The sequence below is a fragment of the Anarrhichthys ocellatus genome, unplaced genomic scaffold (genome assembly GCF_004355925.1).
Source record: "Anarrhichthys ocellatus isolate YVR2014 unplaced genomic scaffold, GSC_Weel_1.0 scaffold24, whole genome shotgun sequence".
NCBI classification, from domain to species: domain Eukaryota; kingdom Metazoa; phylum Chordata; class Actinopteri; order Perciformes; family Anarhichadidae; genus Anarrhichthys; species Anarrhichthys ocellatus.
In genome coordinates, this window is record NW_022280054.1 from 3,211,194 (window position 1) to 3,223,780 (window position 12,587).

The following is a 12,587-nucleotide window of genomic DNA, read 5'->3' on the forward strand; positions in this document are numbered from 1 at the left end:
GTCCATCTGTTCTTGCTCCCTTTCAATTTTATTCCAGCCAAGTGGATTTCTCTTTCATTCTCATTCTTATTACTGTAACTTGAAATGTCTTCAGTTTTTTTTTTTTTTTTTCATACTCGCCTTCTTCCTGCTGCTTCTTTCAAACTCATCTACATCCATCTTTCTTTGTACCTCACACAAGGCAAATACACTTGTTTTCAATTTGTGTATTTGTCACACAATCTCAGTTCATGGTCATCCTGGGGCCAGTGCTGCATTTTGACATTGTAAAGTAACACTTTGTATTGTAACTCTCTAAATTGAAGACATTTTTAATCTAAACACCAACACTCAAAACCTATAAGGATAATTTGATGTTTTTATGAAATGATTCCAGATGTGGTCATTCAGACAGTTCAGGGAACAACCCAGTTTGTACTGAGCAGCTTTAATTTTGAACATCGAGTCACAGAACATACATTTGTCAGCTATGCACAGATCCATACCACACCGAGTCATCCTTCACAGAACAAAAACTAATTTGTAAAAAACAACAGCAATCTCACTGTACACAAAGACATACAGTGTTTCTTGTACAATGAACATTTTCACATATTTAGCTTTTGAGCAAAGCCGACACATAACTTCTCACATCAAACTTGGTATTCTAAGTCACAGTTCAGCACGATCACAAATGCACTGTTTGATCGTTTATTTCCTGACAGTACTTCTCTCTCACTCTTTGATCTGTGACATTAAATGATCTGAACAAATACTCTCCATTGATCTACACCTACCATATATAGTCTCAGACATAAAGACATTCACAACATTATGAAAGAAGGCACAATATTTACAGTCTCACGCAAACCCTCGAATGTAATTGTGAAAAATTAGTGTTTTTTACATTAATTTAGGTTTTAGGAAGGCTCAGCCTTCCAATGAAATGTATACGATTAAGGGCCAATTTGACAAGTCTTTGTCCGCAGTGGCTCTGTTGTTCATCGCTGAATTACAAGCGTCTTCATGGCTTCTTTTCACCACACATGATGTACTGGAAGCTGCACTTGTGACTTCCCTCTGACCCATCCTCCTGGTACATCCTCTCCTCAGCACTCAGGAGGTGGGTATGGCACTCACTGTCCATTGTTTGCCCCTTTCCCCCGTCTTAACCAGTCCCTCCAGGGGGATTGAGTTTTGCCCTGATTAGCGTCTGAACTCCAGGTGGAGGAGGAGGAGGAGGAGGAGGGCTGGCGTGACCAGGTGGAGGTCGTCTTGCTGGGCCTGCGGAAGAAGGACATGCCGTTGGAGGTGGACTTCTTCTGAGGATGCTCCATCTGCTGCTGGGACCTGAGCTGCTGGTTGATGATGATCTGGATGTCGTCCTGAGGAAAGGTGGGGAGGAAGAGATAATCAGTCTGAGGAGCAGTGACTCAACAATGTCGACACCGCCCTTATATCATTCAGACTCACTATATGCAGTATAGTTATATGACTGTATCAATTATATACTTGTTTTCAGCTAACATAAAAATATTATCTGCATTATCTTCAACCAAACGCTAGAGATCATAACCTCCAGCAGATGGCTCTTCTCTGCGTAGTGCATCAGCAGCAGAAGGACTCGCTGACAGAAACACCTGCTGCTCATATTCTTCCAAACTGGTAGAGCTGAGAGAGATATGGCTGCGTCTGTCCCCGACCTCCCTCCTGTCTTTTTAAACTATCACTAAAACTTTAGTTTGATGCCGATCTTAATGATTTTCATTATTTTTCATTAAGCAGGAGATGTGCTAAAAGATTCCAAGGCCGTTTGGGACAAAGAGATAGCATGAGAGATGGTTTGAGGTGCAGTAGACTGAATGTGATGGACAAAAACGCTCTACAGAGAGAAAAAGGGATCTCACCTGCCAGGCCTCCAGCTCCTGTGACAGCTCCAGTTTACGTTGGATGGCTTCTAATAACTGGTTGTTGAGAGACATCATGTCGTTTTTACTTCTCAGCAACTCGCCCTCCATCAGGTTTTTCCTACCAAGAAATGATGAAACCTCTTTAGTCACATCACGGTCGTATACAAGAATATATTCAAACTCATAACTATGGCTGCAAGAGAAGCTTTCTATAATAAAACCATGAATTGTGTCTCTTTTTGTTGTGCAAACAGTGCTCAAAGTGAGCTCTTTTCTGTCCTTTCCATATCAAATTATCTTGGCAATCACAATCATGCAGCGTCAGCAAATTTAGTTTTAAAGCTTTTGGGGTGTTATCGATAGTAATAATAATGGTCCAAAATGATATTGCTTGGTTTTAAGTAAAAATACTTTTACAGATTTTCTTGAGGGAAGACCCCAAACCCAATACCTCCTCGTATCTTTTATTCACTGTAGAAATTCAGAATGTAATAGTGATTGCTCATACAGATGCCACATACTGGCACTTGTTTCTATTCCCCTTCAAGCACTGTTTGCAACACATGTAATCACCCAAGATTTACAGAATTATTCTATCAAATATAACAGCTGTTCTTGTAAAACAAATGCTGTCAAGGGAGAATATTGAGGGGAAAAAACGAGGTCCTCACTTGGCTATGGCTTCATCTCGGTCTCTGATGGCCTGTTGGACAACTTCAGCCTGTTCCTGCACATCCTGCAGCTTCTGTTTCAGGTCAGCGTTTTCCTGCTGCAGCCGGACGTTCTAAGGGAAGAAGACATTAACTGTGTTCAGACCACTGTGTGAAACGTACTGCATATATCCCCTCTTTATATGTAATAAAGGCTGCGCTGTTGCACTGAAATGTTACATTATACCGAATAAAGTTTAATCTTTTGATTCCTCTGGAGCTTACAAAGAGCTAAAGAACGATTGTTGCAAAAGTGATAAAATAACAGAAATGCTCTAAAATGTCACTGAATCTGTCTACGACACTAAGATGGATTATAGTGACAGCAGCAAGGTCTGCAATGATGCAAACAAAACCTAAAATAATGGGCCACTATGTGCGCTGCTCCTCTCCGACAGACGTGTTCGTTCATCACTGGGTTACCTGATCTCTTAGCTCCTGTGCTGCGCTCGGATTCCCACACTGATCGCCCGTCCTGTCGACAAAAGCTCGATTCAGCTCCTGGAACAGAGACATTAACAAAGAGATCAGGTGTCGGCCGTGCATTTCACAGAGATTTACACCAAAAAGGAGCTTCTGATACTGTATGTTGGCCTATTTGCAAGGTGCTCCGATGGAGGAATGGGGTGGGCGGGAATATTTAGTTGCACTGGTAAATTCCTGTTGTGTGAACGCCATGACACACAACTGGACAATTGTAAATGCTTGCTTGTGGCAAATAGATGCTCAGCAAAGCAGCAATTGCAACAATTAATTGGCATCCATTGCATAAACAAGGACACACACACTTCCTAAGAATGGTTCAGTGTGACGACACTACGGTGCTTCTAACAGCCACCAGGGGGATAGAGAGGCCAACCATGAATTAATTGATGAAAGTGGTATATAAGGAGACTAATGTCTACATAACTTGACCTCTAATAACAAAGTAGCAAAGTCATTCCACTTTCAGGTTTGTTGCGTTTTTCTGGATCATAAAAAGCCACAGTGTCCTACTTTGACACGGTCAGCCTTTTGTTTTGCGTTTCCTCTCCTGTGCCACTTGCTCATTCTGTGGCTCACCTGAGGGCCGGATGTCAGTGCCAGCGTTTGGGCCACTCCCTTCAGCCGATGCAGCATCGCGTGCAGGTCTTCCTGTTGATCCACGACCTCTGACCTCCCTGAGCCGTTCAGTTTCTGGGTCAGCGGGAGCAGTAACTGAAGGATGGACCCCATTTCTTGTGTAATCTAAGTGGAACAGAAGAGGAGGCATGTTAAATATGTGTTGATTAATGATTAACTGTCTGTGTATACAAGTGTTGAGTTACTCTCACTTGTCATAAGAGGCTGTTACTGTGCATCTGGAATACATTAAAAGAGCTAACGTGTTTGAATGAAAAGTAAGCCTCAAAAACGTGGTATTTCTCTCCCCCTTTTCCTTTTAGCGTGATACTTCTTGAGTGAGATCAATTATTTACACACTGGGAGGTGCAAGCATTACCTCATGACTTTATTTAACTTCCATGAGTCATATATGTCACATGATGATACTGATCTCATGATAACTCAACAAAGATATCTTGAGGCTGATCTTCATGCAGTAAAAAAGATGATCATATGATTTCCTATGATGCGTTAAAAGACTCGGGCGTAATCGTGCGCTGAAAGCCGAAAACTCTCCAACGTTGTGGCCGTGACAAACAGGAAACGTAGTGAATGACTCATGAGTGCAGTTATACATCACATTTTCCTGCTGGAACCAAACAATAACAGTAGCCACCCAGAGAGTGAGCATTTGAAGACTTGGCTTCACGGTCAGTCCGTTTTCCTGTTCTCTCTCTCAGACATAATTCTAAGCAACAAGTCTCATCTAATGTTTCTTTGTGGGATTTTCACTTTGAAAATAAGGACCTTCACACCTCGTCCTGTCTGTTCTCATATCAAGTCACACTGTGCGAGAGAACTTGTTCTTCTCACTGCAATTATATTTACACAGGTTTCATAAAATTTTACTTTTAGATAATGTTTCTTTCTGCTGACACTTTTCTGTTATCTCACTGTACAAGTCTTCCAGTAAAGACATTCTTTAATATTCCTGTTTCCAGTCATCACAGGAAAACAATTTCCCCTGAAAACACGTGACTCAATGTTGGCAGGACTACAGTACAACGAGCCCACAACAAACACTTGCTGACCACAGAATAAAAAGAAAGTATAAAAACTAGCTAAACTTGTAGCTAAACTACTCTGGTGTGATTTACAGTACTGTGCTTGATTTACAGTGTCTCTGCCTCGTCGTTCAGGCTGGTTGTGTCATTCGTGGTAACTGTGTTATAAGAACAATTTGAAACTACACTCATTTACTGAGAGCTTTTATGTGTAAAGGGTCGGTGTTGAGTTCCCCTTTACCACTTTTTAATCTTAATTCCCTGACAGCCAAATCTTTCTACCGTTCCGGCTTGAAGGTTTAAAACACCGTAGTCTGACGGTGCTGGAGAGTAATCTGCTTTAGTACCTCTTCTTTGCTGACTCCTAGCCCTGCCGTCTCCAGGCTGCTCTCCAGCTCGGACAGCAGGGAGGCGTCTCCTTGGCTCCTGCCTTCCTGCAGGGACACCTCCTCCTGAAGCTCCTCCACCTGGACCTGCAGCTGCTGTGAGCGACCCCGCGCCGCCTCCACCTCCTGCAACGCCCCGGCTAGCTGAAAACACAAGGAGGCGTGTGAACACACACACACACACCGCGCGCGAACATAGAGACCACACCTGCAGGCACAAACATGGATCTAAAGTAAGCAACAACTACAACAACTGATAGAGATGGAGATAAGACATTATGAATCTTCCCATTACAGCGATGATAAACAGAGAGATGAATATGATAACGCAAACACACCTTTACCCAAAGACATATGTGCTTTTTAAAAAATCCGTCGTGAGACTTTTTACTCCCAACGTTCAGTGAGAGAGAAATCCTGACGTGCCAGATTCCAGCCTGCAGCCCAACATGAAAGTAAATAAACACGAGAGGAATCCAGCTTTGCGAGTGACAGTGACAATGACGGGGATGAGGTGATTGTCTAGCAATGCTCTACACAATCCCACCGAAACCCAGGCCGGCGGGCTGGGAGCAGAAAACCCCTTTGTTATTGAAGGCCCTTTCATTCATACACCAACCGCACTGAGCCGTTTTGTGTTGCCTCGTCTATGTACCTGTTGGCTGTGCTGCTGGTTGAGTTGGTCATGCAGAGCCAGGCGTGTGTGTAAAGAGGCCAAACTCGCCCTCAGCTCAGTGTTTTCTTGACACACACTCTCCAAACGCTCCTCCAGCGCCTGCTCCTTCTGGGTGAGACGCAGCACCTAAAGACACAAACACGCATCATAAATAGGATTTAAAAAAAGTTATTTCTTCTCGGAAAAGAAAACTAACTCCCACTATGCCCTTGCGTCACACCGTATCAAATCAAATGATATATGTGTTTGGAGAGGTACCAAGAATATTTGGAAGTTTTCTCTTGACTTTACTTCCCCTGAAAAAACAAAACATTGTTTGTTGTGGGAATGTTCCTTAGTTACTCTTCTCTGGAAATCAGCAACTAAAAGTGTTAAAGGGTGGTTGCATAAGGCATTATCAGAATCTCCCCGACTGTGTTTATTAGGAGACAGCTGGCCTCTTCCACCACAAGGTATATCCACACAACAATTCAGACTTCCATTAGCTTTTGAAGGATGGTTCTCAGACAAAGCTCAACTTTGCTAAATGAGTAAAATTAATGATGATATTGCCTTTTTTGAATCTATAATCGAAAGGACCAATAATTATCAAGTTCTCATTTTTTTAAATTAATATAAAGTAAGAAACATGACGGGAAGTAAAAATGAAATGCCTCAATTTTGTTGTATTATGTTGTATTTTTCCTTTGTACCCTTTTCTGTTTATTTTATTTCTACCGTGTCCTTTATGTGTACAGATTTGTACTATTACCTGTACTTCATGTTCATGTTTTACTTTGAAATTTTGTCTTGTGTTGAATTATGTTCTTCATGTATTGGACAACACACAACAAAATGTTCCTCTCTAAGTGACACTAAATACATGAACATGCAGCAGCTGGCAACACAATCAAGACTTTTGACAGGAAATGTAATAAGAAAACACACACAGACACACTGGTGTGTTCTGGTCATCCTGTTTGTGTGAGTACATGATGCTCTCAAGTCTGGAAACATTGTACTTGATCACCCTTTTCACATTTAGGATTAGCTTTGGTTTGGTTGCAGCATTCAGAGGTACATATCCAGTAAATGGCCCGGTAGCTACCTGCTCCCTCATGGCACTGATCAGCTCCTCGTCCTGCGGCCGGTTGTGGCTTCCTTTTTGTTGGAGCTCCTGTTTCAGAGCCTGCAGCTCACTGGACATGGCTCTCTCCACCTCCATGGCCTACACAATCAAAAACACACCAGAAAGAAAACATAAGACACATGAGATTCACAAATAGAGTGAAAGAAAAGCTGGCTTTTGAATCTGCAGGAAAGCCTTCTTTGTGCATTTTGTTTACTCAAAGTTCACTCAGAAAAGTGGAATCATGCATTTTTAGCTGCCGACTTGAAACTCCAAAACAAAGCTTGCCTGAGGGATGAACTTTAAGAGAATTGAGGCCACATTCTTGAATCTTAAAATAGCCAAATATATAGCAGGAATAAATCCTGTAATCTGCACCCAGATGAGTAGAAGCACAACATGATACCTCACTGAAAGGTGGGGATTAGGTGACTAAAATTGAACATGTGTTTTGTATGTTTTTTGCAGCGGGCCATGCAGCACAAGGAGAATGATAGAATTTTGTTTTTGTATTGCCTTCAGAAGAACTGCTCATGGTTACAATATTCCCAGTTTGGGAACCCAGTGACCTCGAGTGGGGTCTAAAGATAAAATAGGAAGGGTCACAAGACGATTAAAGGGGTAAGAAAGGTAAAACTATGTTTATTTTTTACCATTTTAAATTTTTGCTTAATAATAAATATAATAATTTATAAATACATTTTCAGCTCTTAATGTATTTAAAACTATTTAAGAGGGAAACAATATTATTTGTAGAACAGCTCATAACTCACGTTCACACAGTAAGACCATAACCTGCAATAACGGGTCACATGTACATATTGACCCTGTGGAGGTTTTGACCGGTTTGTATCACAAATAGAAATGCAAATGCAAGGAGCACGCAGCAACACAATGCACAATCCTGCTGATGGTTTCACTCTAATCAACTGATTGACAACTGTCAGGGCAACGAATGAGGTGTGCCAGCTATCAAACTTGCATATAAACAAAGTAGGATTTTAAATAAGAACAAAAATCTTTCCTGAGGATGGAAATACAGTCATCATGTTCGGCCTTGTTTCCTGTCTACCTCCTAGTTGTCAAACTTTCCAATGAAGGAGAAAATGCAAAAAAAGAATATCACAAATTGCACTTTTCGTAAGAGGTCAAAAGCCAAAAGAGCTGGAAACCACAAACAAACAGCAACACGACTCTTGTGATCACTCATCCGTGAAAAGATCAGAAATGATTAACCAATCATTGACAAACCACATGTCATATTAAGTGTTAAACAATGATTTCTATGTTTTGTCATCAGATACTTTCTCAACATGTATCTCTCAAACACAAGAATTTGAGAAATGAAGAGAATAAAACGAAGGGATCTTTAGAGTGATGAACACCGACCCATCGCTCTCCCAATCCCCCCCCACCCTCCCGTCCTGGTCCGAGACCCTCAGTTCCCCTTACTCAGCAGTTTGGTGGGCCCCTGTCAGGTCCCATCACCGCCACATAATACGAGATTAAAGGCTGGCCTCTGCAGCAGATGGAGCAGAGGGCATCTTGGTTGTGTCTGTGACATCATCACGCCACATTAGCCAACAATGTGGCGGAGGATAAACTTGGACATCATGAGGGGGAAGCAGAGGGGGCCAGCTTGTGTGTACGTGTTTGTAGGAGTGTACAGAGGAAGTGAGGCAGGCGCGAGTCTAAAATTAGTGTGTGTGTGAGAGAAAGAGACAAGAGTAAAACCGGCACTAATGGACAAAAACAAAACATGGCATGCAGACACACTATGAGGAGGGGGGGGGACATTAAAGATGAACGTTTGTGTCCATGAGTCGTCATTACCGCTGCCTCGTCAACACGGGCCCCTTCTCCACAAAAGAGGCAGCGACCCACTGAGAATCACCAATGGAAGGAGGACGCTCCATTTGGTAGAGACACAAAGATGATATCCCCTAACATGGCCCTCCAAGCCTCAGGCCTCCCCCGATCCAAACGCTGAGGTATCTAACAGCTGACCCCAGTTACAGCCTAGCCCCTCGGGGAGCACACAGAAAAGATGACAAGGGGCGACATCAGAGGAGCGAATGAAAGATTTATATCTCTCCCTTTTTGTCCATGAGCTGCGTGACGCTGGTAGAAGGAGCAGAGGTCACAGGGGCTCGCCTCAATTCAAACATCTCCTTTTACAATAACGGAAATCTCACAGCAAGAGATTTGTCACAGTCGTTCAATAACACACGCTGATCCAAGGCCAGGGAAGGTGATTGTGTGACATTGGGTGGAAAGCAGGAGGTAAAAAGGTAACGTGTTTTTAGTCACAGAAGAAGAAAAAAAAAATCTCCAAATATTTAATTTACACCCTTGTTGTTAAAAAGGGGAGAAATACTTGGCCAGCAATAATCATTCTTTAAATTATCGATAAATCAGCTAATTCTTGTTTCAATAAATCAATGAATCATTTAGAAATTAAATCTAAAAATCGAATATCAGAGCTGCAACAATTAGTCGACAAAAAACTGATCATTTAACAACTATTTTAATGATGAAATATTCATTTTTGAAGGACAAATGACTTATACTAGCTAGTTCCAGCCTCTCAGATGTGATGGTTTGATGCTTTTCAGTGACACATGATCGTAAAACTAAATATCTTTGTTGGTTGGACAAACCAGATATTTGAAACCACTTCACTGTGAGTTTGTGGAAAACAGGCAAGTTACACTATTTTCTTGACAAAATTATTAAATCAAGAAAAACATTGGCAAGCATAAATTTGCGATAAGACTAATGGTTATACTGAATTTACCTCCAAGGATATGTTATTGAATTATTTTCCAAAGAAACAGTGAATATCATCAACATTTCCAACTTATCATCCAATAATCATACTCCCTCTCCAGTCTGGCATTTCTTATCCAGTAGATATTTATATGATCTTAGGCTGTGGACCAGTTTCTTGCACAAGAGTCAAACTAAATTAGCAAAATGTGCTAATCAAATTTTTCATTCCTTCAGAGTAAATAATGTCATGAATTTCAGATTATATACATTTACTTTTTTTAACCTTCAGTGAGTAGATTAAAGAATTAACAAAGACATGCATCAGACACGAGACAAACTCATTAATGCTTGACTTCAGTGTTCCCACAATGGGTGTCAGCTGCAGGAATGATACGCATGTACTCATAAGGCAAACACTCTGACCTCACTTAACATCTACTTTCCTCAACTGCTGTCTCAACAAGTCAGCAAACATGTGACAAACTGGCACACGTCAACATTGTCTTTAAATGCAGCCGCTTCCTCAAATGCACCAGGATGAAGAGTCATAGCAAACCTTTCCTCTCGCATCGGAGCGTTGCTGTTGCTTGTAAACATTAAGAATCCTTCCTCGCTCAGGTTTCTGTGGTGCGATACACGGACGCCCTCCTCCAGATTCCTGTCATGCTTTGGTTACACTTTCACAATTAGGATATAGTGTTTCAAGCTCTCTGAAACCTGCATCAGCTCCATTATATGTACACTCACGATCTGTGAGATGCATAATTACTGGATCCAACATGGTCTTCTGGTCCCAAATGTGAATATTTGCTGATTTTCTTTTAGTCTTCGATCACAGCATAATAAATATCTATAATAGTTTTGTGTTATTAGCTGGATAAAGATGTCATATTGGGCATTTGTTTTCACTATATTCTGCCATTTTACTGAGTAACCGATCAATAAATTCATTGAGAAGATAATCAACAGATTAAGGACACAGAACTAAATCCCCTGTTCCAGTCGTAACTGGGAGCGTCTGAACAAACACATTCACAGAAATACACACACAACTCACCACGGCAGAAAGAACAGCACCGTTCACGTCTGGTAAAGACACGTCAGACATGGAGCTTCTTCTTCCTTTAACACATTCACTCTCTCTTCTGACTTTTTACAACTAAAGAGAGTCCAGAGTGAAACATGTCTGATGCCAAATAAAACATTTCCTCCACTTCCCTCTCCCCGAACAGCCCAAACAGAGATAGCACTTTTTTTAAAAATCTAAATTGACTTTCTCCTGAACTTCTAGGGAGTCTGTTTTCCTCAGCAAGTGCTTCAGCCCGGCTGTAGAGGGGGGGGGGGAAGACATTCATAGTTCCTTATTCTGCGGACCTTGACTCGTAGGAGGGCTGTACACTGTTGTTTGGATTCATTTTTAAATTGCGTTCAGGTTTGTTGCTCATTTTGAAGCAGCACGAGGAACCGCTTTACCGAGTAATCGGCCGTGTGTGACGGACGGAACACGTCACGACGACTGTAATGTTTCGTAAAAACATTCCCTATTTTCGCAGTCTGGAAAAATACTGAAAAAAGGTGTCCAGCTGTGGGATCCAATCAGCTCCTCCATGTTAACTGATAAGAGGCAGTAAAATACTGTGTCGCCGGTTTGATTTTCCACCCAGTGTGCGCTCAAGAACACTGCTGATCATAAATCTTTGAACACATACAGCTGATAATGATATGAATCAGCCGTTATTTTGTCCATTACGTCACACCTGTACCTAAGCACCTTGTTAAAAGTTAACTTCATGTTACTGAATAAACTGGATCTGGGTAAATAGATTATACTGTTCTCATGCAGGGCAGAAATGGAGGATTATTTTCATAACCTATTAATCTAATAAACGTATTATTAATATTACATGTCAGAAAATAGTGAAAATTGCACAATTCAGTAAAGCCCAAGGTGAAGTCTTCAAATATCTTGTTTTGTTCAACCAACAGTCAAAATCTCAAAGATGTTCAGTTTACAATGATATTAAAAACTGAAAAGCTGCATGGGGAAAGTGCATGTTTGGCAATTTTGCTCATGAAACTAAACAAATAATTAAATTAGCAAACATGCATCTTCCAGATCTTTTCTACTTTTCTTCCTCCCTCTGTCCTGGATCTAAAATCAAACCATGGGATTAACTTTCCCTCCCCTTCTGGTTTACATGTCGTTTACATTCTGCACCACAACAGCCCGGATCATTTGCCTGCAGCCAACAGCTGTGTTTCATAGCTACTGACTAACCAACTTCTGTCTCTGCTGCTCAGATGGAAACTCTCCCTTTTTTTAAATCAACACCTGTGTTAGTGAGCATTTTTGTCACGGCCTTGTTCCGAGTCTGAACAGCCTGAGAGTTCGGCCTTGCTCTAGGGCAGATTGCAGAGTCAGACTGATACCCGAGCGGTTTGCAGAGAACATTGAGTTTCATTGTGAGGATCGGGAGACAGCTCATCTTATCTAGTTTGACTCAAGAGGGCCAGCAGCTCAGGTGTTTGTTTCACAGAGGCTCAGTCACCTGTCGCAGCCAGGGAGCTTCTTTGAACCAAAGTCTACAGTTCTATCACCTATAGTTCAGACAGAATACCATTAAAAACACACAGTATCTACAACCACAGGCCTTTCATCCAGGAATGGGACTCACAGTGTTGAGCTGCTCCCTGAGTCGCTGTGTGAGCTCGCTGTGCTCCAGCTGGGCTCGACTCTTGTCCCTCTCGGCCTCGCTGAGGGCCCGGGTGAGCCGCTCCACCTGGGCGCTCAGCTCCCTCACATCCCTCTCCAGGTCCAACACCTGGCTCTCCCACTGGGACTGGCAGCCATCCAGCTTCAACCGCAGCCCATGCCTGCCCTGCTCCAGCTCCTGCACAG

The 12,587-nt window shown here is 42.0% G+C and overlaps 1 protein-coding gene across 1 annotated transcript in view; it reads right to left on the reverse strand.

The window, feature by feature from the left end:
• Positions 1-394: 394 nt before the first annotated feature.
• LOC116391058 (BICD family-like cargo adapter 1) overlaps positions 395-12,587 on the reverse strand; it is a 14,334-nt gene continuing 2,141 nt past the window's right edge. The window contains exons 2-10 of the mRNA XM_031861297.1: positions 12,364-12,579; positions 6,896-7,015; positions 5,788-5,934; positions 5,094-5,276; positions 3,662-3,826; positions 3,023-3,100; positions 2,561-2,673; positions 1,887-2,007; positions 395-1,364 (exon numbers count right to left, since the gene is read on the reverse strand). Of these exons, the coding sequence (XP_031717157.1) occupies positions 1,116-1,364; positions 1,887-2,007; positions 2,561-2,673; positions 3,023-3,100; positions 3,662-3,826; positions 5,094-5,276; positions 5,788-5,934; positions 6,896-7,015; positions 12,364-12,579 (1,392 nt within the window). The 3' untranslated portion in view covers positions 395-1,115. The remainder of the gene's footprint in view (positions 1,365-1,886; positions 2,008-2,560; positions 2,674-3,022; positions 3,101-3,661; positions 3,827-5,093; positions 5,277-5,787; positions 5,935-6,895; positions 7,016-12,363; positions 12,580-12,587) is intronic.